Source organism: Aricia agestis, chromosome Z (assembly GCF_905147365.1).
Source record: "Aricia agestis chromosome Z, ilAriAges1.1, whole genome shotgun sequence".
Lineage (NCBI taxonomy): Eukaryota > Metazoa > Arthropoda > Insecta > Lepidoptera > Lycaenidae > Aricia > Aricia agestis.
Window position 1 is genome coordinate 28,005,317 of NC_056428.1, and position 26,518 is coordinate 28,031,834.

Below are 26,518 nucleotides of genomic sequence, written 5' to 3' on the forward strand. Positions count from 1 at the left end.
CCAGGAGACAGACTGACGGACAGACAACGAAGTCTTAGTAATAGGATCCCGTTTTTACCCTTTGGGTACGGAACCTTAAAAATTCGGAACGAGAGCCCAAGAAAAATGCAGTTCTAGCTGATTAAAACTGACGTTGAATAAGCAAAGATGTGCAAGTGATGTGAGTTTCTTTGGATAACTAAAAGAAATTATAGTGACTTACTTATTTACATAGATGGATTTACTGATTATATTGCTTTTTAGCGCACTCACAGGCTGGTAGGTGTGTAACGTCCGATATATCAATTTCTGTCTTCTCTCGCGGTGTATGTTTTTTCTCCCTCTGGTAGTGAGGTTGTGGTAATGGTAATGGATGCGCTCTTGGATTCGGAGCAGCGGGTCGCCTCGCTGGTGGCGAACCCAACTCAGGAGGTGGGGGCAGGTCCTGATCTCCGGCACAAGAGTCTTCATCAGAACTCGATGCTGTCAATTCATGGATATATATATTAATGTTACATATTTAAAAAAATATATAATTATTTCCAATTCACCGTTCACCGATTGCGGTATTGAGGATTCAGATTTTTGCCGATTTAGTTTTGTGTGCTCCTTATTTTACACATATTATTTTAGACGTCACATAATTTACTTTTATTAATTTTATTAATTATTTTTTTATTAAATACATTTATATAACATAAACCTCAACTTTTATAGGAAACTATTAATTATAACAGCACATTTTGCTCCAAAGGGAAATTAATTACAGATTACAGTAATTTTCAAATTAACAGGGAAGGAATAAGGTCCTTTCAATCGGTCGCTAGGCATTTATTAGTCATTTAGTTACACTCTTATTACAATTTTATGTCGTTTTGGTCAGATGACGTCTTACCCAACTATAAATTATTAAATGTAAGTCTTTTTTAAAATTTGCATATTTAAAGTTTCAGAGTAAGACAGAAGTCGAACATTAGCCTAGTTCGGAGACTTTCAAAGTGTTAGCCCAAAATATGCCCCTATAACGTTGCCGTCAAAGGACGGAGAAAACTTAAAAGTAGGTCTATCTTATAAGATTTTATTTAATTAATTTTATGACAGAAGCAGTACTGTATATTCTCGGGCGGTTTTAAGTCCAAGAAGTATATATACATAAAAATGTTACATGTAAAAACTACAAACTTGTAAATAAATAAAAGAAACAAACGGCAACAGCACTTAAATATTTTTTTGAAACCAAACAAGAGCCGCATTGCGACCAGAGAGACAAAACCCTACTCTATACTACTGTCGAGCTAGCGACTGCGTCCCATTTCCTCCTGAACGGACAGTAGTCGCCAAAGGCATTATGCTCTGCGTGGTCTATTTTCTCACGGCATTATATGCATTTTGGAGGTGCGCACTCTGTTAATTTATCGCAGTCTGCCTTTTATTATGCCTCTAGGCCTCTATTGCCTCGAGACATACTCTCTTCGTGTGGCCGTACCCCAAACATCTGGAGCATTACACCAGTGGTGATTGGTCGGCCACTTAAATCCTTTGAATATCTATATATACCGAGCAGTAATCCGTCAATCACTGCCAGATTTGTGAGGGTGACCTGCATGACTACGTGGTGAGTATGTATCCTTCTTTTCCAACTTGGTCCTTTATTTTCTCAATCTCTTCCTTTAATCCCTACATCCTATAATAATTACTTTTCTATCTTTCGCCTTCCTTACTTTGTCCATTCTCATTCCTCGCTATTTTGCTTTTATCACCGTCCTAATCTTTTCTATTACATCATCTGCTGTTTTGTTTTGGTCGCTCGAGGCTACCGCCAGCTAGTGTACGGTCCCGGCAGCATCTGCCCGTGGCGTCGGTCTTCCCGCACCACGCTGGCATATGTTGCCGCTTCCACCCCGCGGGCTGTATCCTCCAGCGCCTTCTTTAATGTTTCCATGCTTCTTTTATTTTCTATTAACAGTATATTGTTTTCTTCCAGGTTTTTGATTATTTCTTGAGTTCGTTTATCATAATTGACGGTGTTCATCGTCTGTGGGGGCAGGAGAGGATGTAAAGGGTCTTTTCTCGTGCCCTCGCCTCGTACTTCCTTGAGTTCGTTAAGTTCCTGTTCCGATTCCTTCAACAACTTATGCATTCTTCCTAGCATATCCTCTATTCCTTTTCTTAGTTCTCCTCTCAAGTTATTCGACTCTCCTAGGAGTCTCTTCGCATCTTCGTAGCATGAGTTTTCTTCTTCTATTCTCGACTTATACATATGTGGTGGTATTATTAACTCCTCAGTTACATGCTTTTTTGCTGCTTTATTTTGATTTTTAGGTAGTTGGTGTTTAGCAAGCCGTTCTTTCCTAGGGGGAGAGAATGTCAGAACACCGCACGATGCCTCTATCGCTTCAATACTTCTTCTCACAATGGAGTTTTTCTCGTGCCGTGTCAAGGGTCTGGATGGATCAATATTGCAGTTTGATGGAGGAGTAACTGTAAAAGTGTCACTGTCCATTTTTTGTGGTGTTCTCAGCATCTTATATTACACTGATTGCACTATTAAAATATGTGATAGAAAAATGTTGTAAGTAATTATCAAGTGTCCACTATTAGTTTTATTTCGGGATACGCCTCCGTCTTTTGTCTTTTTCTTAGAAGAAGACGAAACACCTGGAGACGGATGCCGATATTAATAATTAATAAATATATATATGTTGACCCTAACTTGTTGCCAAATTTTTAATAAAATTGATTGATTACAGTTGTTCAGACCCAAAATATGATTTGGTAGATATATAACAATAGTGTCTCGTTACGACCTTATCAATTGTTATGTTTTTACAATGTTTTTTATTAACAATAATATTATGTGTAGACTACGTTATATTATATAATTATATAAAATTTTATAACTGTCAATATTTCCAGATGATTATCACAGTTTTACCTGTTTTTTTAGTTTTGTGATATCCTAGGTATAATTACTAGCCTAACAGCTGCTCCAAAAATGAAGCAGCTGGTCTTATAATCTATACTAATATTATAATTGGGAAGAGTTTGTTTGTTTGAACGCGCTAATCTCAAGAACTACTGGTCCGATTTGAAAAATTATTTCAGTGTTAGATAGCCTATTTATCTAGAAAGGCAATAGGCTATATTTTATCACGCTAAAATTAATGAGAGCGAAGAAATAGAGGAAAATGTGGAAAAAAAATGGGGGAAATTATTTGAAAGGGCTTATTTGAACGGGCTAATCACAGGAACTACTGGTCCGATTTGAATAATTCTCTCAGTGTATTTATCGAGAAAGGCTAGGCTATAATTTATCACGCTAAGACTAATAGGAGCGAAGAAATAGAGAAAATGTGGAAAAATCGAGGGAAATTATTTGAAAGGGCTTATCTCGCGAACTACTTTTTTTGGAGCAATTTTTCTGTTACTTATTTGGCACAGATAAGAACTAGACCACGTGAAGGATCAAAGGCTATTTTTTGTGGACTAATTTGTACAACTATAAACTAAAGTCCACGCGGACGAAGTCGCGGGCAACAGCTAGTATTATATAATTAACTAAACTGTAAAGTTTGTTAAGAAATATACAATGAGTTAATAAAACAATTAGTCAATCAATAACAATATAATAGTGAACTAAAATATCACAGTGTCAAGATAATACTCAATTACCTCAATAGGGCGGTAACTGGTCTTGGTTTACTTAAATAGTGTCAACTAAATTATATTAGTATTTAAAATCACAGTCAAGTTTCTAAGACTAATTGCTAGGTATCTATGTCTGCGGTAAAGTACTGTTGTAAAAGCTGTTCCCAATAGGGAGTTTGTTGTGTTTGTTGTACAAAACCTCGTTTTTTGCTACTATATTATATGTTTTATGACGTTATTCGTCGGTCAGTCTTCAGTATACTATATAATTATTTTATCTTTTTGTGTAATATACAGCGGTCCAAGTACAGTCTGTCAAGAAAGTGAAGAAATTAAAAAGTGGCAACATCATAGTGTCATCGCTTTTTTCTTAGATTGATTTGAAAGGGATGACACTACGATGTTGCCACTTATTCATTTCTTCACTTTCTTGACAGACTATACACTGCTTTGTCAAAAATTTGATTATGTCAAGGAGATGTAGTTAATAAGGTTAAAAGTGAGCTCAATTCGCTCGTGTTTACTCTGCTATAATAAAAAATCAGGCTCTTACTTTAAACCGATGAGGGTATTAACCATCATCGAGTTATGCAATCGCACAAGTATTAATATAGGCGTATCTATGTTATATTCAAGAATTATTTACATAGGTTCCAGGATACTTACAGACATCATGCCTTTCCCTATCAGGACTTTTTGCCATCATCGATGTGCGTTTTGACGGCATCGGCAGTGATGGCTTTGGTCGATTCTGCATTTCAGCAAGAGCTTGCTGCACTGCCTCCTGCCTCACTTCTGCAATTTTTCATCTATATAAGATACATAGACTTATGATACATAACTGCAGTTCATATTAATATGAACTACAGTAAAAAAATTGTAACTATGTGATGCAGCTTTAGCTTTTATAATATTATATCAAAACACTTTGCAACCATTTATTAATATTCACCTTTTAATATAAAAGCACTACTTCAGACGAAATTAGACATTCATTTCGCTAAAATATTAAAGGACATGCAACATGCAACAACAATTAAAAAGTTGAGTTCTGAGCCAGCGTTGCCAGACGTCCCGATTTTGGCGGGACGTCCCGATTTTTTCATCAAAATTAAATGTCCCGCGCGGGACAAGCTCAGTCCCACTTTTCGGGGAAAGCCCGAACGTACATGCAGCGTGCTGAGAAAAAAAGTTGCGTAATGAAGATGAGTGTGGGATGTAGAGGGGTGGATTTTCTTTGGCTACTTTAGCTATCTGCTGTCACGTAAACGTTAACGCAAATAAAAAGATAAACAATTCAAAGAACTTTTGATTTTATAACTTTTTTACTTTGTCCCGCTTTTGACTGAAGAATCCCGCTTTTTGCACTCAAAAAGTTCCAAAGTCCCGACTTGGCACAAAAAAAAATCTGGCAACGCTGGTTCCGACTAATATACATAATGCGTATACGTGACTCGTACCTACTGATACACCTTATACATTTTCAGCACATAATACTTTGTCAAGGACCATAATTATGCTAGTTTATAAAAGCTACAGTAGCTAAATCATTAAACAGTTTAATAAATTGATAAAAACCATTCAAGCCGCGATCCTTCAGAGATTTAATGTAATCTGAAGGTTGTTGGAACATCAGAAGGATAACCTTTAAAACTTATACACGAGCAGTTTTGAATTATGTTTTTGTGACTTGATGAATATATTTGCAACGGTCTCATTTATCACCAACAGTAGATTGGCAGAAGTTGTATGCTATGGACTAAAAGTTAGGTAAATTGAACCAATACAATATAATATAAAAGTGATAATTTGCATGAACCGTCCTAATAATGTATTCTAAACTTTAAAAAGTTTTCGTCGGTGTCACTGCTTCTATTTAATTATCTCCCGCAAAGTGCACGTTTTTGATATATAAATAATAATTAAAATAATCATGTCGAAACATTCCTTGGTTTAGCTGTAGTTTAGCAGAAATATTTGGGTTCTTGCATTTAGGATACGATCTGGACACATTCTGTGCACGACAGACAGTAAATAGTGTATGGACTATGGACATTTCAGTGAAAAATAGTGCCATTCAATGGGATGGGTTTAGAGCCAGTGTGGTAGTGCCGATTTCTGTAACCGAAAAGTGAGGGAGATAGTATACATCTCGAGCGGGCTATCCTTGTCCCAGACAAGGAAGTCCCGTGCGAAAGGGACAGCCAGAGGCGACCGTTATGTCAGGGGGCGACGAGGTAGTATAAATATAGGAAAAATAGATTTTTTTAATTATTTCGGTTACGGAGGTCGGCACGAACATGTTTATTATGTAAAATTATAGCTAAGAGAATTGTACAAATAAAACCAATGTATATTTTGTAAATTAATGTAATTTTCGTGGAAACTCAATAAATTTTCCTTCCAAGGGGGTGAGGCATGGAATGTTCTAGAAGCTGGGTACCGGGGCCGATATAAATATGGGTCGGCCGCCATAGTACGACACTCGCTCTCCAACGTTGCCCAGCTTCGGAACTACTGTGTGCTTGCTACCTGGAACAAGACTAAAAAAGTGTTTAAATTCATCTCCTCATCAAATAGTCATCATCATCATCCTCATTACTACAAGAAACGCTGACCTAGGCGATCTACGGGGAATTAGCGCAAGCTGTTCCCCACATTGTATGGTCCTTCGCAAAGCCGGATTCTACGGCCGGATTCTCTCCGAGGAAAAAAGAAAATCAAGAAGCCAGTGCGGTCAGTGAAGAAAGATGTCCAAATCGAAGGCTTCAAGCATCGCCGATGGGGCCGAACGAGCGAGTCAAACCGGAGTCCAGACGAGAAGCGGAGCATCAACGCGCCCCGCGGCTCCACCGGTCGAAGAACAGGAGGAAAACTCCAGGGAAACCGCCGAAACGTCCGAAACAGAACAAACCTCTACCACCGCCAGCGAGAAAACAGCAGTAGAAGAGGACTCACGACGGAAGAAGCGTGCGCCTCAGGGAAAGGAAAGCAGGAGGAAAATTTTGGAAGCTGAGGAAAAGCTGGCGGAATTGAAACTGGCAGAGGCACGTGCATCGCTCGCCCTCGCAGAAGCCAAGCTGGCCAGGGAAAAGGCCATGCTGGCCTGCGGAGACGAGGAGGGAAACGAGGTAGCAGAAAAGGAAACGGACAAGGTGGAAGAGTGGCTGCAAGGGCAAACCATTAACCCTGCGGCCGAGGAAAAAGAAAAGCAGAACGAAAATGAAGAAAAGAAAAATGAAAATTCGGAAAATGAACCGGAGCACAGAAAAGCTGAAGAAAAACAGAAGAGCAGCGACATCACTTCGCTGGCGGCGGCGCTCACACAGGCCATCCGCATGTCAAGAGACGCCCCCAGGTTTCTCCAAGAGCTTCCCCCGTTCGCCGGACATTCGACGGGGTGGCTCGGCTACAGGGCGGCGTACTACGAGACTGAAGAAATGTTCTCGCACACCGAGAATACTATGAGGCTAAGAAGAAGCCTCAAGGGAGCAGCCCTCGAAGCGGTCGAGAGTCTACTCATCAGCCAACCGGAGCCGCGAGCAGTCATCCAGGCGCTGGAAAGAAGATTCGGCCGTCCAGACACACTGGCGATGGGTGAAATACAGAAAATCAAGGCGTTGGGCAGGCTGAGTGACAGCCCGCGCGAACTCTGCATATTTGCTAACAAGATAGCGAATGTGGTGGCCACGCTGGAGACACTTAAAAAGGTACACTATATGTTTAATCCTGAATTAGTGAAAAGTATTGTAGAAAAGCTGCCGCCCATTCTGCGCAACAAGTGGTACGATTTTGCCGCAAGAAGAAAAGAAGATACGTCGGACTTGAAGAAGATGACCCTGTTCCTCAATGAAGAAGCCGACAAATGCAGTGCGTATGCGCTGCCCGAGGAGACCGAACCTCACCCGGAGAGGCCCCAGAGAAGAAGACTGGAACGGGCTTTCGCCACAGAGGTAAGTGGCAGGAAAAGGTGCCCGATGTGCCAGAACGAACACCACTTGACGGAGTGCAAGCAGTTCCTCGGGACCCCTGTGAACGAGCGCTGGAACATAGCGAAAAAGAACCGCATCTGTTTTCAATGTTTGCGGAGCAACCACCGCCGAGGGGGCTGCGGGGCAAAGAGGTGTAGTGTCAACGAGTGCGGCATGGCGCACCACCGCCTGCTGCATCACTCCAGACCACCGGCAGACCAGCAACAGCCGACGGCGCCGCCACAGGCCATGGAAGCAGGGGAGGCAGCGACCGTGGAAATAGTGAGCAGCACCAACTGCCTTCAGGAACGACAAGCCTTCCTAAAGGTCGGTCGCGGTCACGGTCTTCGGCAAGAACAGCACCAGAATAGACACCTACGCACTCATGGACGACGGCAGCACAGTGACACTCATCGATGAAGACCTGGCGGAGCTCCTCCACCTGGACGGGCCTCGCCACGACATGTGGGTGCAGGGCCTCAGTGATACAAAGAAGTACGAAAACAGCAAAAAGGTAAGCTTCAAGATAAGGGGGCGCCACTGTAAAGAAGAGTACGGCGTGGGGAGTGCAAGAACAGTAAAAAAGCTGCTATTCACGCCGCAGAAAATTCGCAAGGAAGACCTGCACGACTGCGCGCACCTGAGGGGCCTTGAAGACCACCTGATGTACGAAAATGCGCGCCCGAGAATCCTGCTGGGTCAAGACAACTGGGAGTTGCTGCTGGCCCTCGAGACGAAAACGGGAAGGAGAAACCAGCCGGTCGCATCCCACACACGACTCGGTTGGGTGCTGCACGGATACAGGTCGTCACATACGCAAACTATAGCCTTCTGTGGCCACACAGTAGCCAAAAAAGAGGAGAAGACAGAAGACAATATGGAAAACATGATGAAGAGGTTTTTCGACCTGGAATCACTTGGGATCGAAGCCAGAAAACAGAAAAATGACCCAGAAGAGCGTGCGCTGGAGATACTTAAGAAAACCAGTCGAAGACTTCCTGATGGGCGCTTCGAAACCGCGCTGCTCTGGAAGGACGAGAAGGAAGTCATTCCCAACAACTACAACGATGCCTGGAAGCGTCTCAGGTCCCTGGAAAAGAAGCTGGATCGAGACCCGGGCCTGAAAGAAAAATACGAAGAAAGAATAAACAACCTGCTGGAATCCGGATACGCAGTGCCAGCACAGGAGCCACCGGCAGCAGGGAGAACATGGTACTTACCTCACTTCGCCGTGTGCAACCCAGCGAAACCAAAAATCAGGTTAGTACACGACGCCGCGGCCAGATCCCATGGCCGCAGCCTCAATGACATGCTGCTCTCCGGCCCCGACCTTCTTCAGTCGCTGCAAGGAGTCATCATGAGGTTCCGCCGACACTCTGTGGCGGTAACCGCGGACATCAAGGAGATGTTCATGCGCATCCGCGTCCGGAAAGAAGACCGGGACGCACTCCGCTTCCTGTGGAGAGGTAACGAACGAGAAGAAAAGCCGCAAGAGTACCAGATGGCGTCCCTTATCTTCGGGGCCACGTCATCGCCATGCACGGCTCTGTACGTAAAAAACAAGAATGCAGAAGAGTTCCAGGAAAAATATCCGCGTGCTGTAGCGGAAATCAAGAAGAACCACTACATGGACGACTTCATATCTAGCTTCCCGAGTGAAAAAGAAGCACTGGAGACATCGCAGGAAGTCGACATGGTCCACCGGCACGCCGGGTTCGAGCTGCGAGGCTGGACATCGAATAGAGAAGCCATACGCCGACGTCTCGGGAACGACCGAGACTCCAAGGAGGTCCCTGTGGGAGAAGACTGCGCGGACAAGACGCTGGGAATATGGTGGGAGGCGCATGAAGACCTGCTGCGCTTCAACCTGAACGAGGCGAAGATACCTCGCACCATCATGAGCGAGGAGCGGGCCCCCACGAAGCGTGAAGCCCTCAGTGTCGTGATGTCATTGTTCGATCCGCTCGGACTACTGTCACCGCTCACCATGCCCGCCAAGAAGTTCATGCAGGAGACCTGGAGGTACGGCACCGGATGGGACGAGCCCATACCGGAGCAGCTCGTCCCCAAGTGGACGGCGTGGACAAGAGATCTACAACAAGTAAGAAAAATAAAGATTCCCCGCTGCTACAACCTGCAGCCTGAAATGGTAAGTGAAATGCATACCTTTGTCGACGCGAGTGAAGAGGCATACGCCGCAGCTGTCTACATTCGTATGGTGCGCGAGGACGGAGCAGTACACACGGCGCTCGTGGCAGCCAAAAGCCGCGTAGCCCCGCTGAAGCCGACGTCCATCCCGCGCCTGGAGCTGCAAGCTGCTCTACTGGGTACCCGCCTCGCGAAGACTGTGGAGAAAGAACTAGAAGTCGAGCTGGTAAGGAAAACATACTGGAGCGATTCCCGCACAGTGCTGGCGTGGATACGCGCCGAGCCGCGGGCCTACAAAACGTTCGTCGCGCACCGCCTCGCCGAAATAGAGGAAACAACGAAAGTCAGCGAGTGGCGATGGGTGCCGACGAAAGAAAATGTGGCCGACGACGCGACGCGCGCCACACCCACGGACTTCGGAGCCGCCCACCGATGGTTCAGCGGGCCCGAATTCCTGAAAAAAGAAGAAATATTCTGGCCGAAAGAAGGAAAACCGGCGGAGAAAACGGACACGGGTGAAGAAAAGTGTTTTGTCGCACGATACATCGCGCTACAAGACAGTTTACCCGACATCGAACGCATAGGAAGATGGAAGACGTTGATACGAGCTACAGGTCGTGTACTACAGTTCATTGACCTCTGTCGTTCCCCGCGAGAAACCGTGGCAGCTGTGCGACAACGCACAAAGAAGAATAAAGAAAAGGATGCGGCCTGGGACTCGCGGCGATCGAAGAAAGGAAAATCCGCGACACGAATGGATCCAGTTACGCGAAGAAAATACGTCGCACTCGACGCACGGTACCTCACTCGTGCCGAGGCACTCTGGCTGCGCCGAATGCAAGAAGAATCCTATAGCAAAGAAAGAAAACGAATAGAAGAAAACCGTTCTCCAGCGGCGGGAGACCGCCTCGCCTCGCTGAGTGTCCACCTGGAGGAGGGCCTCATCAAGCTACGGGGTCGAGTAGCAGCCGCAGAAGACATCAGCCGGGAAACCAACAACCCGGTTATCATGGATGGCAGCCACAGGTACACGAAATTATATATCCAACAGATACACGAAGAAATGCATCACGGCGGAGTAGAAGCAACCGTGAACGAGATCCGGCAGAGGTTCTGGGTGACCCGGATACGCCCCACAGTCAAGGGTGTGATCCGGGCCTGCCTAGCCTGCCGCATACGCCGAGCCAAGCCGACGTGTCCGGCCACGGGCGACCTGCCCGTCGCCCGGCTGGCGCACCACGCGCGGCCATACACCTTCACAGGGCTTGACTATTTCGGCCCTGTGGAGGTCACCGTGGGCAGACATCGAGAGAAGAGATGGGTGGCCCTCTTCACATGTCTCACCATGAGGGCCGTCCACCTGGAGGTGGTGACGTCTCTCAGCGCCGACTCCGCCATCGCAGCACTGCGGAGGTTCGTCGCCCGACGAGGACAACCGACTGAACTATGGTCGGACAACGCGACCTGCTTCAAGGCCGCCGAGAAGGAGCTACAACAAGAATGGGAAAAGTATAAGAGCGAAGTCAACGCCCGCCGCATCAACTGGCGGTACATCCCTCCGTCCGCCCCCTTCATGGGCGGTGCGTGGGAGCGGCTGGTGCGGAGCGTAAAGGAGTCCCTGCGAGTCACTCTACACGAGCAGCATCCGAGCGACGAGACCCTCTACACACTCCTGGTAGAGGCGGAAAACATCATCAACTCGAGACCACTTACCTATGTCTCGGTTGACCCCGAGGAGCCCGAGGCCTTGACCCCCAACCACATACTGCTGGGGTCGGGCTGCCATGTACCTGCTCCAGGAAGATTCGAAGAAGAAAAGACATCGGCGCGGCAGCTGTGGAAGCGCGCGCAGCACCTGGCAGACGTGTTCTGGCGGAGGTGGGTGAGGGAGTACCTCCCACTCCTCCAGCACCGCCGGGAGCCACATACCCGAGGCTCCGATCCCGCGGTGGGTGACGTCGTTATCATATGCGACTCGAACCTACCGCGCAACATCTGGCCACGCGGGAAGATCAAGAGGACATATCCAGGCAAGGACGGCGTGGTACGGGTTGTGGACGTGGAGACCGCGAACGGCCACGTTCTCCGGCGGCCCACCAAGAAGATCGTCGTGCTACCGGGGGTGTCGCCTGCGCGACCGGCGGGAGAAATGTGCACGACAGACAGTAAATAGTGTATGGACTATGGACATTTCAGTGAAAAATAGTGCCATTCAATGGGATGGGTTTAGAGCCAGTGTGGTAGTGCCGATTTCTGTAACCGAAAAGTGAGGGAGATAGTATACATCTCGAGCGGGCTATCCTTGTCCCAGACAAGGAAGTCCCGTGCGAAAGGGACAGCCAGAGGCGACCGTTATGTCAGGGGGCGACGAGGTAGTATAAATATAGGAAAAATAGATTTTTTTAATTATTTCGGTTACGGAGGTCGGCACGAACATGTTTATTATGTAAAATTATAGCTAAGAGAATTGTACAAATAAAACCAATGTATATTTTGTAAATTAATGTAATTTTCGTGGAAACTCAATAAATTTTCCTTCCAAGGGGGTGAGGCATGGAATGTTCTAGAAGCTGGGTACCGGGGCCGATATAAATATGGGTCGGCCGCCATAGTACGACACTCGCTCTCCAACGTTGCCCAGCTTCGGAACTACTGTGTGCTTGCTACCTGGAACAAGACTAAAAAAGTGTTTAAATTCATCTCCTCATCAAATAGTCATCATCATCATCCTCATTACTACAAGAAACGCTGACCTAGGCGATCTACGGGGAATTAGCGCAAGCTGTTCCCCACACATTCCATTGAATAAGTTTGCGTTTTTGATGGGGAAGAATAATGAGTCTTCAAACTGTGCTGTATGTACGACTATTGAAGACGTGTATCATATTTTAGTGGAATGTGTTTGGAACGCATCATTTAGAAATAGTTTATCTAATAAGTTTATGTTTAATAGCGTAGGCGGCGTTAATATTGTACTCTCGGAACCTTTGTCTAGTGATGCCATAATATGTTTGTACAAGTTAGTTAAGTTTGGTTTAGACTTTAGATGTAAGAAATTGTTAAATTGTAATTGTGTAGCCTTATGAGGACGACATGGTCGCCTCTGTTTGTGAACCAAGTTCTTAATAAAGATGTAGAAACATGTTGTGGTTCCGTTCGTGAGACTTGTTACAAATGAAAACGCGCCTTAAGATGTGGAATGTAATGTAGGGCCACTTAAGTTATTTAAATAGATATTCGAATGTCAGGCTAGATAGTGATAACGTTCCAATCTGGTTTGAATGCACTATCAACGCAATAGCTATGAAATTCTGAATTAGCGCCTAGTATTAAAGCAATTTAGATTATGAATAAACCAGCTATTAAATTCAGCGTAACAAATACTATTATTATTAGCAATTGGATAATATAGGAATACCGCCTGACCCAATTATCGCAAGTTGAAACAATAGTTCGAAAATTTTCTTTATGAAAAACTGGAGACATAGATATTAAAACAAAATTTAGGTACCTACCAAAATCTGTTTAGATAAATAATACATGTGATGAATTAAATAAAATACTATTATAAGCGTGCAGAGTATATAAATAGATACTTTATACATGTTATAATCTCACTATAAAGCACATCAGTTTAATCGATATGCCGGTTCACATAGAGCAGCATCGACAGAGCAAGGGTCCGGAGCGAACATTGTCGCGTACAGTGCCACAATCACGACCACTTGTCTCAATTCAGCGTTTAAGAAAGTGTGTCAATTGCTAAATATTAACATCCTAGTGCTGTCCCGCTCTAATGTATTGGATATACAATAATTATATATCGTCAATGCCTATCTACACCTCTTTAAATCTCCTTCAGAAACCTGTGACTTAAAAGAGGTACTTTTTTAAAACGCGCAAATCTCAGAAACTACAAGTTCGAATTGAAAAATTATTTTTAATAAATATAGCCTAGAGGCCATGATGACGTCTACACTCTACAGTCTACACTCCTCGTCTCGTCATCGGCACGTGAAAATCACAAAAATCGGCCAAGTGCGAGAAAAACTGGCGCACGAAGGTTCCGTTCCTCAATCGAGCAAAAATAGGCTGAAAATTGTGTTTTTTTTTTTGTATGGGATCCCCCTTAATTATTTAATTTATTTTAGGTATGATTGATCAAAACGATTGATCGAAATTGGGTAAATAATTTAACAAAATATACTTTAAGATCTTATTACAAACGATAATCGTTGATTACAATATACAATCAACGATCGTTGGTGGATAGCAGTTGTTAAGATTGTTAAAATAAATATGACAATGATATAAGAACAGTACCAAAAAAGCTTTAGAAGCTTATTTAAATTTGTTAATTGCGTGTTAAATAAAAAAAATGAATAGTTAACACTCTTAATAGTAGGGGAGGGAAGAGTGCGTGTAATTACTCGAGCGTCATGGAGACCTAGTAGGTTTTTAATAGATAAAAATGATAAGAGCGTCTTTTATTTAAGCGGTGGGTTCTGAAACTGCAGCCACTTAAAGTTATGCAAAAGAAAATATATTTAGAAAATTGCTTTTTTAGGTAAATTATAACAATATTTTAGACAACAAGGACTAAATTATTTAGTTGAGTACAACATAAAATATCTGCAAAGCTAAGTTACGAAAATATGAAGCTTTATTTTTCTATATTTTAAAATGTATCTACAGGCTTACCTTACCTTTAAATCGTCAGTGCTCTATATGGGAGCTCCTTTGGGGTAAACATTCCCTAACTTAATCAGACCGATCCGATAATATTTCAATACTTACTTCAAAATAAAAAAAATTAAACCTACCACGTGAGAAATCTGATTTCTATACCATTATAACTAGACACACGTCGGAAGTCTATACAAGCTTAAACTGACACGCTCGAACAGGTCGCAAAATCCCCTCTGCCCCTACCCTACTATAATAATCTGCAGAACAATACAGAAGTCCTCATTCCTCAAGTCTGGTGCGGATAATAGAGAACGTCGTACGTCAACTAACCCAGAGCTGTTAGTCTATTTTACTCACGCACTAAACTATCCAAGTAAATATTGTAACAATTTTTTGCCACAAAAATTCTATTAATTTCAATTTAAAGAGAAGAGATTTAAAAAAAACATTAAGATACAGAACAACTGAACAGTACCTAGTGTTAGATATTACACTATTTCTTTCAAAATATAATTCATTAGTATCATCACTTCTGAAATCAGTGCATTTAATAAATATGTATAGTAAGTAAGTAATAAAAATATAAAGAATATATCTCATTTTGATATAAATTTAAGTTTTATAAAACGAAATGTAGATTAAATACCATAAAATAAACTCTGCTTAATTATCTTTCTTCTACTTACAGCTTTAGACTAGACTTTGTTGATGTATATGTTACGGCTAATAGCCGAAGTGCGGCTACACGTAGTTTTACCCGGCTACAACTAGGTGCAGCCCACCACATGCGGTTAAACTTAGGTATATCCTACTTATCTTCGGTTACAACTAGGTTTAGCCTTCATTATAGCGGGTAGAACTAAGTAATAAAATGTACGGTTTCCGTAAAATTCCTAATTTACGCGGGCGAAGCCGCGCGGGATATCTAGTTTATAATATTTTTTGTTTTGATTACTTATAATAACGCCTTTTTTGTAAAAAGATATTTGCCTGTCAAATATATAATATAAAAATTAGTCGCTGAATGTGTTGCTAAGCGCAAAACTCGAGAACGGCTAAACGGATTGGGCTTTTTTTTAGTCTTAAAATATTCGTAGAAGTCCAGGGAAGGTTTTTAAGTGACACGAAGTTCACCGGGACAGCTAGTAATAAATAATAAATGTCACTTATACATCCCTGTCTTTTATTTATTCTATGTAATCGAATCAATCGGGAAACGCAAAATTAGAATCTCAAAACAACTGAACTGAAAACCTAGTTCTAGCCGATGATAAATAGGATACACCTAAGTTTAACCACCTGTGTGTGGCTGCACCTAGTTCTACCCGCTATAATGAAGGCTAAACCTAGTTGTAACCGAAGATGTAGGATATACCTAAGTTTAACCGCATGTGGCGGGATGCACCTAGTTGTAGCCGGGTAAAACTAGGTGTAGCCGCACTTTGGCTATTAGCCGTAACAAATATTATAAATGATATTATACTACATATATTTCATTTAGCAGAAAATATGCTGATCAGTATTTTTACAAGTAAAGCGATCTTTTAATTACTATGGAATACCATGGTAACGAAATGATAGCTTTACTTTTTCTTATAAATATAATAATATAAGAAACAGACGGTGCAGAAGGATTCCTCCATATGTAACAGTTAACGATTTAAATATGACATGTAATAATATCAATAACCTTGAAAAACAATGAACCATGAACATTATGGAACATGCATTTATAATAATGTTAACCTGAAACCAATTTTAATTGTACTTCATACCGACGCGCAAAGATGCCTCATGACAAAATATTATTATGATAATGTTAACATTGAAGTATATGAGACCGGCAAACGACAACCACCATTTCTATGGAGACTTGACTGACCTGAGTGGTAGCGACTTTCGTTCCTCGTGAGACGTCGGTTGTTCCTTCCTGGCGGCGACCGGAGTGCTGCTGCCGATCTCACTGCGACGCGACAAACACACACACTATAAAACTTTCGCTTCGATATTATCCAAGTTTTCTCCGTGAAGTGTAGTCGAAGACCAAGCATGCATTAACGCCAGCAACCATTTATTTATGAGTTTTAAATTCCCGTCAATAATATACGATACGATACCATATTCATAATAGAGAGTTTTACCAGAAAATAAAACTTACCTATTATCTTTTCATCAATATCCGGAATCCATCTTGAGTCAAGCGCCTGTCTTTTCGTCCACAAGTCCTTGCTATTGGTTGCCTCCCCACCAACCCCACTCTTACCGCTTCCTACCTCTCCCACCAACGGTCTCACTTTAGAGAGGGGTTTCAGAATTTGTTCATCATTATAAAACTCATGATGCACCAGGTAGCCATTACCTGGATTCCGGATATTGATGAAAAGATAATAGGTAAGTTTTATTTTCTGGTAAAACTCTCTATTATCTGTTTTGTATCAATATCCGGAATCCATCTTGAGTGATTTGTTTGTTATCACCTGGTGGTGTATGCCGTAAGCTACAGACGCTATAATGTGTTAGGAATTAGGATAGAAATGAATAATTTAGGATTATAGAGAAACCCCAGAAATATCACGAAATATTAATTTTATTACTATTACACAAGTAAATAATACAATATAACAATTATATTATATTAATCAATTTAATTTACAGGATCAAAATAATTAGATAATGAAACTGACTGATTTGCATTATTACAATTAATTATTTCCTTTTGGTAATAATTTTTAAAAGTGTGAGCACATCTCCAATTACCAGTTTTAAGAATTTGATCTATAGGGAATTGTTCCACAAAATTAAGGGAAGCCACAGCCGACCTTACAGAGCCAGGGGTGGCTTGAATTCCAGCTTCAGATAGCAGAGACTTAACCCAATTCCCTATAACTGTCCTGGAGGCAGGTTTAACATCACCTCTGGCGGTAATAAATAAGTGGGTTATATTATTCCTTCGACCTGCACCTAAGTCAATCAACCGTTTTATCCAAAATATAATATTTAACCTTTTAATTGGATGAGCTTTTATTCTCCATCCTGACTGTCTATAATTATAATTATCAGTTTTAGAACCAAATACTGGCCATAAAATCATTGTATTACCTTCGTCAATCAATCTTTGATTGTCCACGCGCAGCAAAGTAAGGTCGTGAACTCTACGGCCAGAAGCCAGCAGTAAAAGTGTAGCTGTATGCCGTGACACTTGATATAAATTATTTTCATCTAAATTATATACACCTATATGGACTATCAATTGTCTTGGATTCCATATTGGAGGCTTAGAGGGAGTTTCTCGAGCTACTGATATAGCTTTTAGTATATGTTTAATAAAGAAATTAGAAGATAAATCAAGGTGAGACGTTAAATGCGTAAATGTAGAGATAACCGATTTATGGACTAAAATAGTTTTATATGAGAGACCTATGTCACAATGTAAATGGGCAAGGTAACGTGCAACTTGATCGGCATTTGGATATTTAAAGTTAATAGAATTCGACTCACACCACTTTTTCCATCTGTCCCACGCTGGTCTGTATGTTTTAATTGTTGATGCTCGCCAACTTGACATGAGCAGTTTCTGTTCCTCCTCCGTCCAGTCGGTCAACATTTCTTGCCACCCAAAATTAGCCAAGCCTCCAGCTGCAGGTCTTTGACTTGTGGAGGGTGAGTTCCCGTCGTCGTGTCCAGGAGAACGTGTGGTAAGTCCGGAATCGTGTATGGAGGCCGAAGAGCACGGTGGCGAACATCGGCCTGCCAAAACACTTTGTCCCACCTCGGGGCAATCAGTATGTACTGACCCTGGGCCTGGTTCAGGTGTTGCAGTACCCTGGGGATCAGACTCGGTGGAGGAAAGATCCATGCCAATTTGTACTGCCACTGGTGACAAAATGCATTGAGACGGTGGGCGTCCTCGTCCAAAACATCCATCGACACATACTTCTCTACGACATGCGCCGTTTTGGACGCAAAAAGATCTATCTCTGGTGTGCCCCACATTTGGAATATCGGCTCGGTTGCAGTTGCTGTCAGGTGCCATTCGGGACAAACTTTCTGTCGAGATAGAGCGTCCACTTCGCAATTGAATCTGCCGGGAAAGGGAAGAGCTACTAAATGCACATTTTGATTGTCCAGGAGCGTCAACAGTTGTTGGGTTTGTTTCAGGAGCTTTTTCGATTTTGTTCCTCCCTCTTTGTTTATATACGAGACTACTGTCCGATTGTCGGTTTGCAGAAGAATCTGGGCATTTCGTATATAAAGCTGTTCGTGTACGATTGCCCCGTAAACTGCAAACATTTCTTTTTGATTTACGTGCCAGGATTGCTGTTGCTCTGTCCACGTACCTGTTATTATCGTGTCGTCTATCTGTGCTCCCCAACCGATGTCGGATGCGTCCGTGGTCAGTAGATGTGTTGTTCCAGTCATGTGTATTGGCATGGATCCCCCCAATGCTTCGGTCCACCAAAGCATTTCCTGGCGAACGGGTTGCGGAATACTCACCAGGCGATAAGGGTGCTCTTTGGATAGCTGGCGACTGCAGTATTGTATCGTTCGACAATGAAGACGGCCCCTTCGAGTAACGAATGTTGCGAAATTGAGTCTCCCCATTAGCGATTGATACTGTTTGAGAGACCATTTTTTCGTTCTGAGCTGTCGTTGAAGTACCCTGCGTAGCGATAGGCACTTCATCTCGGATAAGGACTTTGCGTTGCGTTTTGTGTCCCACGTTATGCCGAGGAATTCTAAACGTTGTGTCGGAACTAGAACGGACTTTTTGAAATTGATCGTCCAACCCAACACCTTCATTATTTTTATCGCGAATGCTATGTGCTCTTGGAGTTGAGCTTTCGATTGGTGCGCGAAAAGAAAGTCGTCGAGATACACTACACATCGTATTCCATGGGTCCTTAAATATTCGGCCACCCAGTTGGTAATTGTGGCAAATGTTCTGGGCGCCGAAGAAAGGCCGAAAGGTAAGCACGTCATTTGCAACAGTTGATTTTGATGAGAATCTGGATGATAGTTCATTCTTAGAAAACAACGGTGCGTTTGTAGCACAGGTACGTGAAAATAGGCCTGGCTCAAGTCTAATTTCACCATCCAATCTAAGTGCTGAAGGAACGTTGGGACCCGGAAATGGTTGAAAAGTTGGAACGGTTTTATTTCTACAAATTGGTTCAACCTCTTCAGGTTGAAGATTGGACGAAAAGTTCCGTCCGGCTTCGGAACCAAAAAGAACGTCGAAAGGTAGCTGGGGCTGTGATCTGCTCGCTCCAGGACCCCCGATTCTAACATATCTTGAATTTGCTCTGTCATATTCGTGGAGGTTTTGGTACGGTAACATTGCATTACCAATTGACTCGGGAAAATTAGAGGCGGCTTGATAACAAACGGAATTCGTACACCATTGAGAAGTTGGCATATTTTCTTTGGTGCTCCTAAATTGCTCCAAGCACTTATGTAATGCTTCAGACAGCCGCCTCGAAATGTCCGCAAGTCATTGGCGATATTGTTTATTTTTGTAGGAAGATTTAGATTGACCTTTCTTACTTTTTTGTTTTTCGTGGGTATTACTTGGTCTATTTCTAGGTTGGTTTGGAGGATTCGCTGGTCGTTTACCCTTTTTTGAGGAAGCATTTCGACGAAAAAAGGTTTCGTCGCTTTGTTTACTAGTAGATGGCCGTTGATTGCGATAAAATATTTCTTTGTTGTTAGATAACGAATTTGATTTATGCGATGTATTTAATTTTTCCGCCCCCCCAATTTTTTGTAGGTAAGTTTGAACTGACTCTTCGTTAAATAAATATTCAGAGCTAGGAGGTATTTTATGCAGAACATCGCGATGGTATTCTTCGGGTATATGGCGAAGTAAGCTATCCCGGCGCAAATTGATCAAATCAGCCCGCCTACCACATACCATTTGCAAAATGTCGTCCGATAGCTTGCTATACGGAGACTCTTTAGAAAAAGATGTTTCTATTTTATCAAACAGAGAATTAGGCGTTAACGAATTTTTTGTGTCGCTAGCCCAATCGACTAAGTCTTGCAAAGCATTTTGTAAGGCCTGCTTTTGCTGAAGAATAGCATTAGTTAAACCGGCAAATGAACGCTCCAACAAATAAGAGCGTGAGTCGTCTTTTAACATGTTCGACTCGAATTGTTTTAACTCATCGTTTACAGCGAGCTCGACAAAACCGGGGGTAGCTAAATATTTCTTTTGTGTGTCAATGAAACGAATTGCATACCAATCACTGCATTTAAAACGTTGTAACTGATTTAATTTCGCCAAAAAAGAATCATCTGCTTTTTGGTAAATTGGATCTTTAACAGTTGTACTTATATCAGAAAGTATACTAAGCTTATTATTTTTAACGCTTTCCGGACGTCGTAACAGTAAATCACTCGAAGTAGTGGATTTCTCGATATCAACCTCAGCTCTGTTCGGATTATTTGAGATTTCACTATTTCTTGCAATAAGATCGGTTAAATATGCAACTTGTTGTGATAAAAATTGAAAATGTGCAGCACTCACAGCATCCGGTTGTTTTCTTACTTTTTTAGCTGGGCTTGAAGAATCACTTTCACTATTAGAAGAATCACTTTGATCGCAAACTATATCCGGTGACACTGAACGAACACGTTTTCGAGAATAATTAACGTCATTTGCACCATCCACTATTTCACTATTACTATTATGCAATTCTTGATCTTCCATGATTTTAACGGAGAGGCAACTATTTAATTAAATTTAAATTAAAAATTATTTAATTATTTAAATTTAAATTTAAATATTAAATATAGCAAGTAAAACTTGTAAACGGCGTGAAAAACGACGCTATAATGATGAACAAATTCTGAAACCCCTCTCTAAAGTGAGACCGTTGGTGGGAGAGGTAGGAAGCGGTAAGAGTGGGGTTGGTGGGGAGGCAACCAATAGCAAGGACTTGTGGACGAAAAGACAGGCGCTTGACTCAAGATGGATTCCGGATATTGATACAAAACAGATAATGTGGAATATATGAATTATCAGAAAGTATTTTAAACCAGTACCTAAGTCAAATTACTTCAAAGAAGAAGGGGCAAAGAAGAACCTTCAACAGACACACACGACGCCATAAAAGACACAGCCGCCTAAATTAAACTCGGTAAAATGGACACTTCAATCATTTATGTAAAGTTGTTAACACGAGAAAAGTTTTCGTGAGATTTATTACAATACTTGAGATATTTTAAATAACAAAGAACAGACATTTTAGCTATAATTGTCTTTCAACTTTCAAATAATACAAACCCATGTGTATCATTTAACCCAAAACTGGATTTTGAACCAACCACAGTTTATCTTAGGCACTTATCAATTTGAAAATGATGCATATAAGGGAGGAGCCCACCTTGTGAAATCTGGAATAAAGAATGAAGTACCACCAAGTGTAAAAATTTATGCCTAATAATAAGGTAATGAATGGGAAAATGACAATTAATAAGAGAAAAATTAAATCAATATAATATGTAATAATATTCAATAATAGTCGAATTATTAACTCAAAAGTAAGCCTCTCGAGGATGAATACGATCATTCGTTCCATTCTCCTTTATTATATATTGGGGAGGGGAAGCTTTATCTGGGTGCACGGGAGTGCCCCCCGCCAAGATGAGCCAAGCGAAGCGTGCAAGGGCACTACCTACCTTTTCTCGAAACGTTTCGTCGTATTTTTGAACCCTCGTAAGTATGTAAGGTTAGAAACTAAGCTCTACATGAGATCTCACTACTTTTTGACACCACGAACTATAATATGTTCTCATCTTGGCAACATTTTTACATGAAAATGTTTTTGGTGGGTAAGATATTTACACGAGACGTATTGGTCAGCTTAGTGTGAAAGCCCGACAAAAACTAAAATGGCTACCATTTTACAACCGTGAGAGTGAGAAAAATTTGAGAGCCAATTTGTCCATAAAATATGCCATACTTCCCGTAATTAAAGGATCGGACACCGGTGTCGGGACACACTGTATATGTATTTATATAATTGTGCTAAGGTTCGAGGCTGTAAAGGAAAAGGTTATGGCTATTGTACAGTATGTACATGTACAATGTCTGGGCGAGTGAATTAAACACAGAATATTACGTATAACTAAACACTAGTACTCTGGTGATGGCTGGTGATTGGTGAAGAAGTGATCATCAGACCGAAGTCGAGCGACCACTCCCCGCACCCCCCACAACCTAAGTAAGCATCCATCTTTATTTATCAATACACTACAGTTATTAAAATAATATTTTGGAATTGATTTTATATTTAATATAATTAGTTAATTAATTTTTAAAGCATTACATGAAACTCACGGCGACAAAGCTTTTTTAAAAGGACGTGTATATCCAGAACATTGAGTTGGATTGGAAAAAGGACGACGCGGAATCATCGCCAAGTTAGTTTTTTCTTAATAACTCGATAAATATACATTTTAAAAATCCGCTAGGCCAGTATCTCAATGATAGAATTTTATACAATGTGTTAAAATATCAACTTAGTTTGATGCACGGTTATGCCAATATATTAATTATTATTTTTAACAAAAAATTAAAACCGACTTCCAAGGTAAAAACAATAATAAGAGTTATTTAATACTTTTTAGTTCATATTATTATTGTTTTTACCTTGGAAGTCGGTTTTAATTTTTTGTTAAAAATAATAATTTCATTCTTTTTAGTTATCTAGTACCTGGATGACCGAGCTTTGCTCGGTATAGCAAACACTCATTGACTTCGTGTTACTTAACAACGCCATCTGCTGGAATAGCTTTAGCTGTTGTTGTGTCGTTAAAGCAATTACTTGCTTACAAAATAATATTATTATTCGCCAATAGATATCAGGAAGAGTCATATTTTTCAGTTTATCGATTATCGATAAAACACGAATAAAAAGACATTTTCTAAAAATGATTCCTAGCTAGATCGATTTATCGCCCCTGAAACCCTCTATATACTAAATTTCATGAAAATCGTTGGAGCCGATTCCGAGATTCCAATAAAAAAAAAACCTTCTTGTATATATATATACACAAGAATTGCTCGTTTAAAGATATAAGATAAGGCTTTATGCGTAAATAACCACTACGAATAGGGCATGGCAGTATTTGGAATTTTTGCAATACCGGTATTGTTTTTTTCAAGGAGTCCCCTCGATTCCTCCAGGATCCCATCATCAGATCACCACTTTTGTGAACATGGTACCAAATTCGAGTTAAACCCTATACAAAATAAAAAGAATTTTGAAAATCGGATCCCAAACGGATGAGTTATCGTTGAACATACAAAAAAAAAAGATACAGCCGAACGTATAACCTCCTCCTTTTTGGAAGTCGGTAAAAATTCATGAAATTAATGAAATTAGATGCATCTTTGTAATTTTTTTCTATAGAGAATATTTAAAGATATCGTGTTTTCGCTCAGATCAAATTCTTGAAAATATAATTAAGTATCCATGTTTAGAAAATGAAACACTTCCGGGCTTATATTCAAGTAAAAAATGAATTATAAAATCGTCAATTTTGGGTTAGTCGCCCCTTTAAATAGAAAGGAATGTATTGACGTGCGTGGTATTTACCAAAAATGTGCATCTTCTATAAGGAACCACTTTTTTGTAAAAAAAAAGGCATCTTTAAAAAAAATGTGACTAATGACGTTTTTGAAATGACAGATTCAATTTTACTTTCGGTGTCTTGCCTAATAAGTACATTGTGTCACGTGCTACCCGATCAGCCTACCTAGCATACGCCAACGAGATATCTCACTCTACATGTTTTCTCGATGTTTGATGGTTTGTCTCATCTCTATTGACCCTAGCATGACAAACATTTTTTCTCGCGTAGATCTATCATCGAAATAACACAATTTTATAGAGTTTGGTCGAGATAATGTCGAGATTTTGACATTATGAGACGAGTAACTACTCGTCTCATTATGTCAAAATTTAATTATCTCGAGAGTGAGATATCTCGTTGGCGTATGCTAGGTAGGCTGGTTAAACTTCAGTTTCCTATTTCCAATTGCGTTTTAGGAAGGTCTACTTTATTTGATTTTCGCATTATGGTATCTTGGAGAGCTATCAGATTCATTATTTTACGTCTAATATACTTAGTTCATTATTGTACAATACCTCTAGAATTTTCAAAATTGGCTGTGGGCCATTTTTTATTGTTATTGTTATAATTCGAACTTGGTGTTATATGGCAGGCAAAGTACCTATTTCAAAATTTGCCTAAACCTCGACTATTTCTGATATTCAAAAGTTGGTACCAGTCCCAAAAATTGATATTCGTGACATAAAACTCACGTTTAACTTAGCTGATATCGACTTCAAATAATGAAATTGAGTACCTAGTATGAAATTCATAACTGTTTCTATAAACAGTTATGAATTTCATACATTGCCGGATGTGTATTCGGCATTGTATAGATGCCTAGGCTTATTGTGAAATAAATAATATCCCATACATTGCCTACGCGTTTTGGGAATGCCTGTAATTGCCTAGGCATTGTATATTATGCCGGAATACACTGATTGCCGGTAACATAATTATATAATAAGTTAGCCATAATATATTTTTTTTTACATCGAACGTACAAAATTAAATATGATCAAAATAAAAACAATAATTTATATTTTGATCGGATTAAAAGAAATATTGGTACTTACATATTTATATACTACTTATATCAAACAAACTACCAAACAAGCTCGATTCCACTAAATCTTGAAAATCTACCAATGCTAGACTGGGCACGACATGCATTTTTTTAAATTAAGTAAGTATAGAGTTGATCCCTAGATCAACTCTATACTTTCTCTTTACGAAGTTATACATAGACTATATAAAATATTAATGCAGACACTATAACACTAACTATTCCGAGGTCAATCAATGGAAGTATTTTAAAACATAACAATAGTCATGGCAGAGTGACCAAGTGTAACAATAACCTAATCCTAACTACAGGTGTTATAAAAAAGGAAATAAAAAAAGATCAACACTAAGTACGTGCTCTCATTACATGCAAGGTTAAAATATTATTAGGTACTACGGATTGGTAGTGCTCACTTTTATTTTTTCTTGTCAAGAGTAGTGTTAAGATAATTGTAGTGATTTGGGTGAAGTAAAGGTTTTAAATTATTTATACCTATGCATTATTAAAAGTCTTACAACACATAGGTACTAGTAACTAAAAGGTGATGTTATCTTAGAAGGACGCATCAAAGAAGATTCTAAAAATAACAGGCAATTTATAGTTTGTGACAGTTTTCATATTCCTTGCTACGGCTTAAGGTAAGTACAAGAAAACAAAAAAAAAATCAAAGTGTACTAAATTATATTCCATCTACAAAAACAAATGTTTCCTATAATTGTAAATGAATAAAAATGAAAAGTTGCTAAATGCTAACTTATTAATATAAAATTATAAATATTAACTGTGAAATAGGAGTATAAAATGATTGTTACGAAAACATTTGAAAAATATCAGATGCATGAAACGGAACTTAATATGTCAATAGAGATTGACTCTGTTGAATCGAAATCAAATTGATAAAAAAGGGCAGCCATCTTAAATCGCCGGCACCACTGAAATGTCAGTACGAAATCGATAATTTCGATTGCAATTCCTTTACGAAGTGATTCGATATTTTTAAGTTATCGATTAATTTTTGTTAGGTAACTTACCTATTATTGTCAAATAAAATGTGTCACGCATATCATCATAAAACCAGATTAGACAGAATTATAGAGTATACAGACTTAGAACTGATGTTGAAATTTTTAAATTTGACGTATTATGACGAAAATCGTCGCCTAGGGTTGTTAACTTGTTACCTACGAATTTAAAACTATGACATATTCGATGGACGTGTTCCTCTTTGGTCGTATTGTTGTTTGTGTTTTGGCACATGCGATTAAAATTGTCAGAATCCAATTTTGAAATCTTTATTTTAAATATTTAAAAATAAATTATATCAGCCAGCGCGAGGTACATTCCGTTCATAATCCTAGTGAAACCCGACGAATTTGACAGATATTGAAACCTGTCCGTC

General features: G+C 40.6%; 2 protein-coding genes across 5 annotated transcripts in view; both read right to left on the reverse strand.

Moving 5' to 3' along the window:
• LOC121738410 (disco-interacting protein 2) overlaps positions 1 to 26,518 on the reverse strand; it is a 96,412-nt gene that overhangs the window by 16,308 nt on the left and 53,586 nt on the right. For 3 of the 4 annotated variants that reach the window (XM_042130441.1, XM_042130439.1, XM_042130438.1), the window contains 2 exons: positions 4,294 to 4,422; positions 253 to 462 (listed from right to left, as the gene is read on the reverse strand). In XM_042130441.1, coding sequence (XP_041986375.1) covers positions 253 to 462; positions 4,294 to 4,422 — 339 coding nt within the window. Of the gene's footprint in view, positions 1 to 252; positions 463 to 4,293; positions 4,423 to 16,317; positions 16,399 to 26,518 lie in introns of all 4 variants that reach the window. The other variant, XM_042130440.1, reaches the window with a different exon arrangement.
• LOC121738411 lies at positions 17,054 to 18,511 on the reverse strand. The gene has a single exon (XM_042130442.1). The coding sequence runs from the start codon at positions 18,466 to 18,468 to the stop codon at positions 17,080 to 17,082; it is 1,389 nt and encodes a 462-aa protein (XP_041986376.1). The 5' UTR covers positions 18,469 to 18,511; the 3' UTR covers positions 17,054 to 17,079.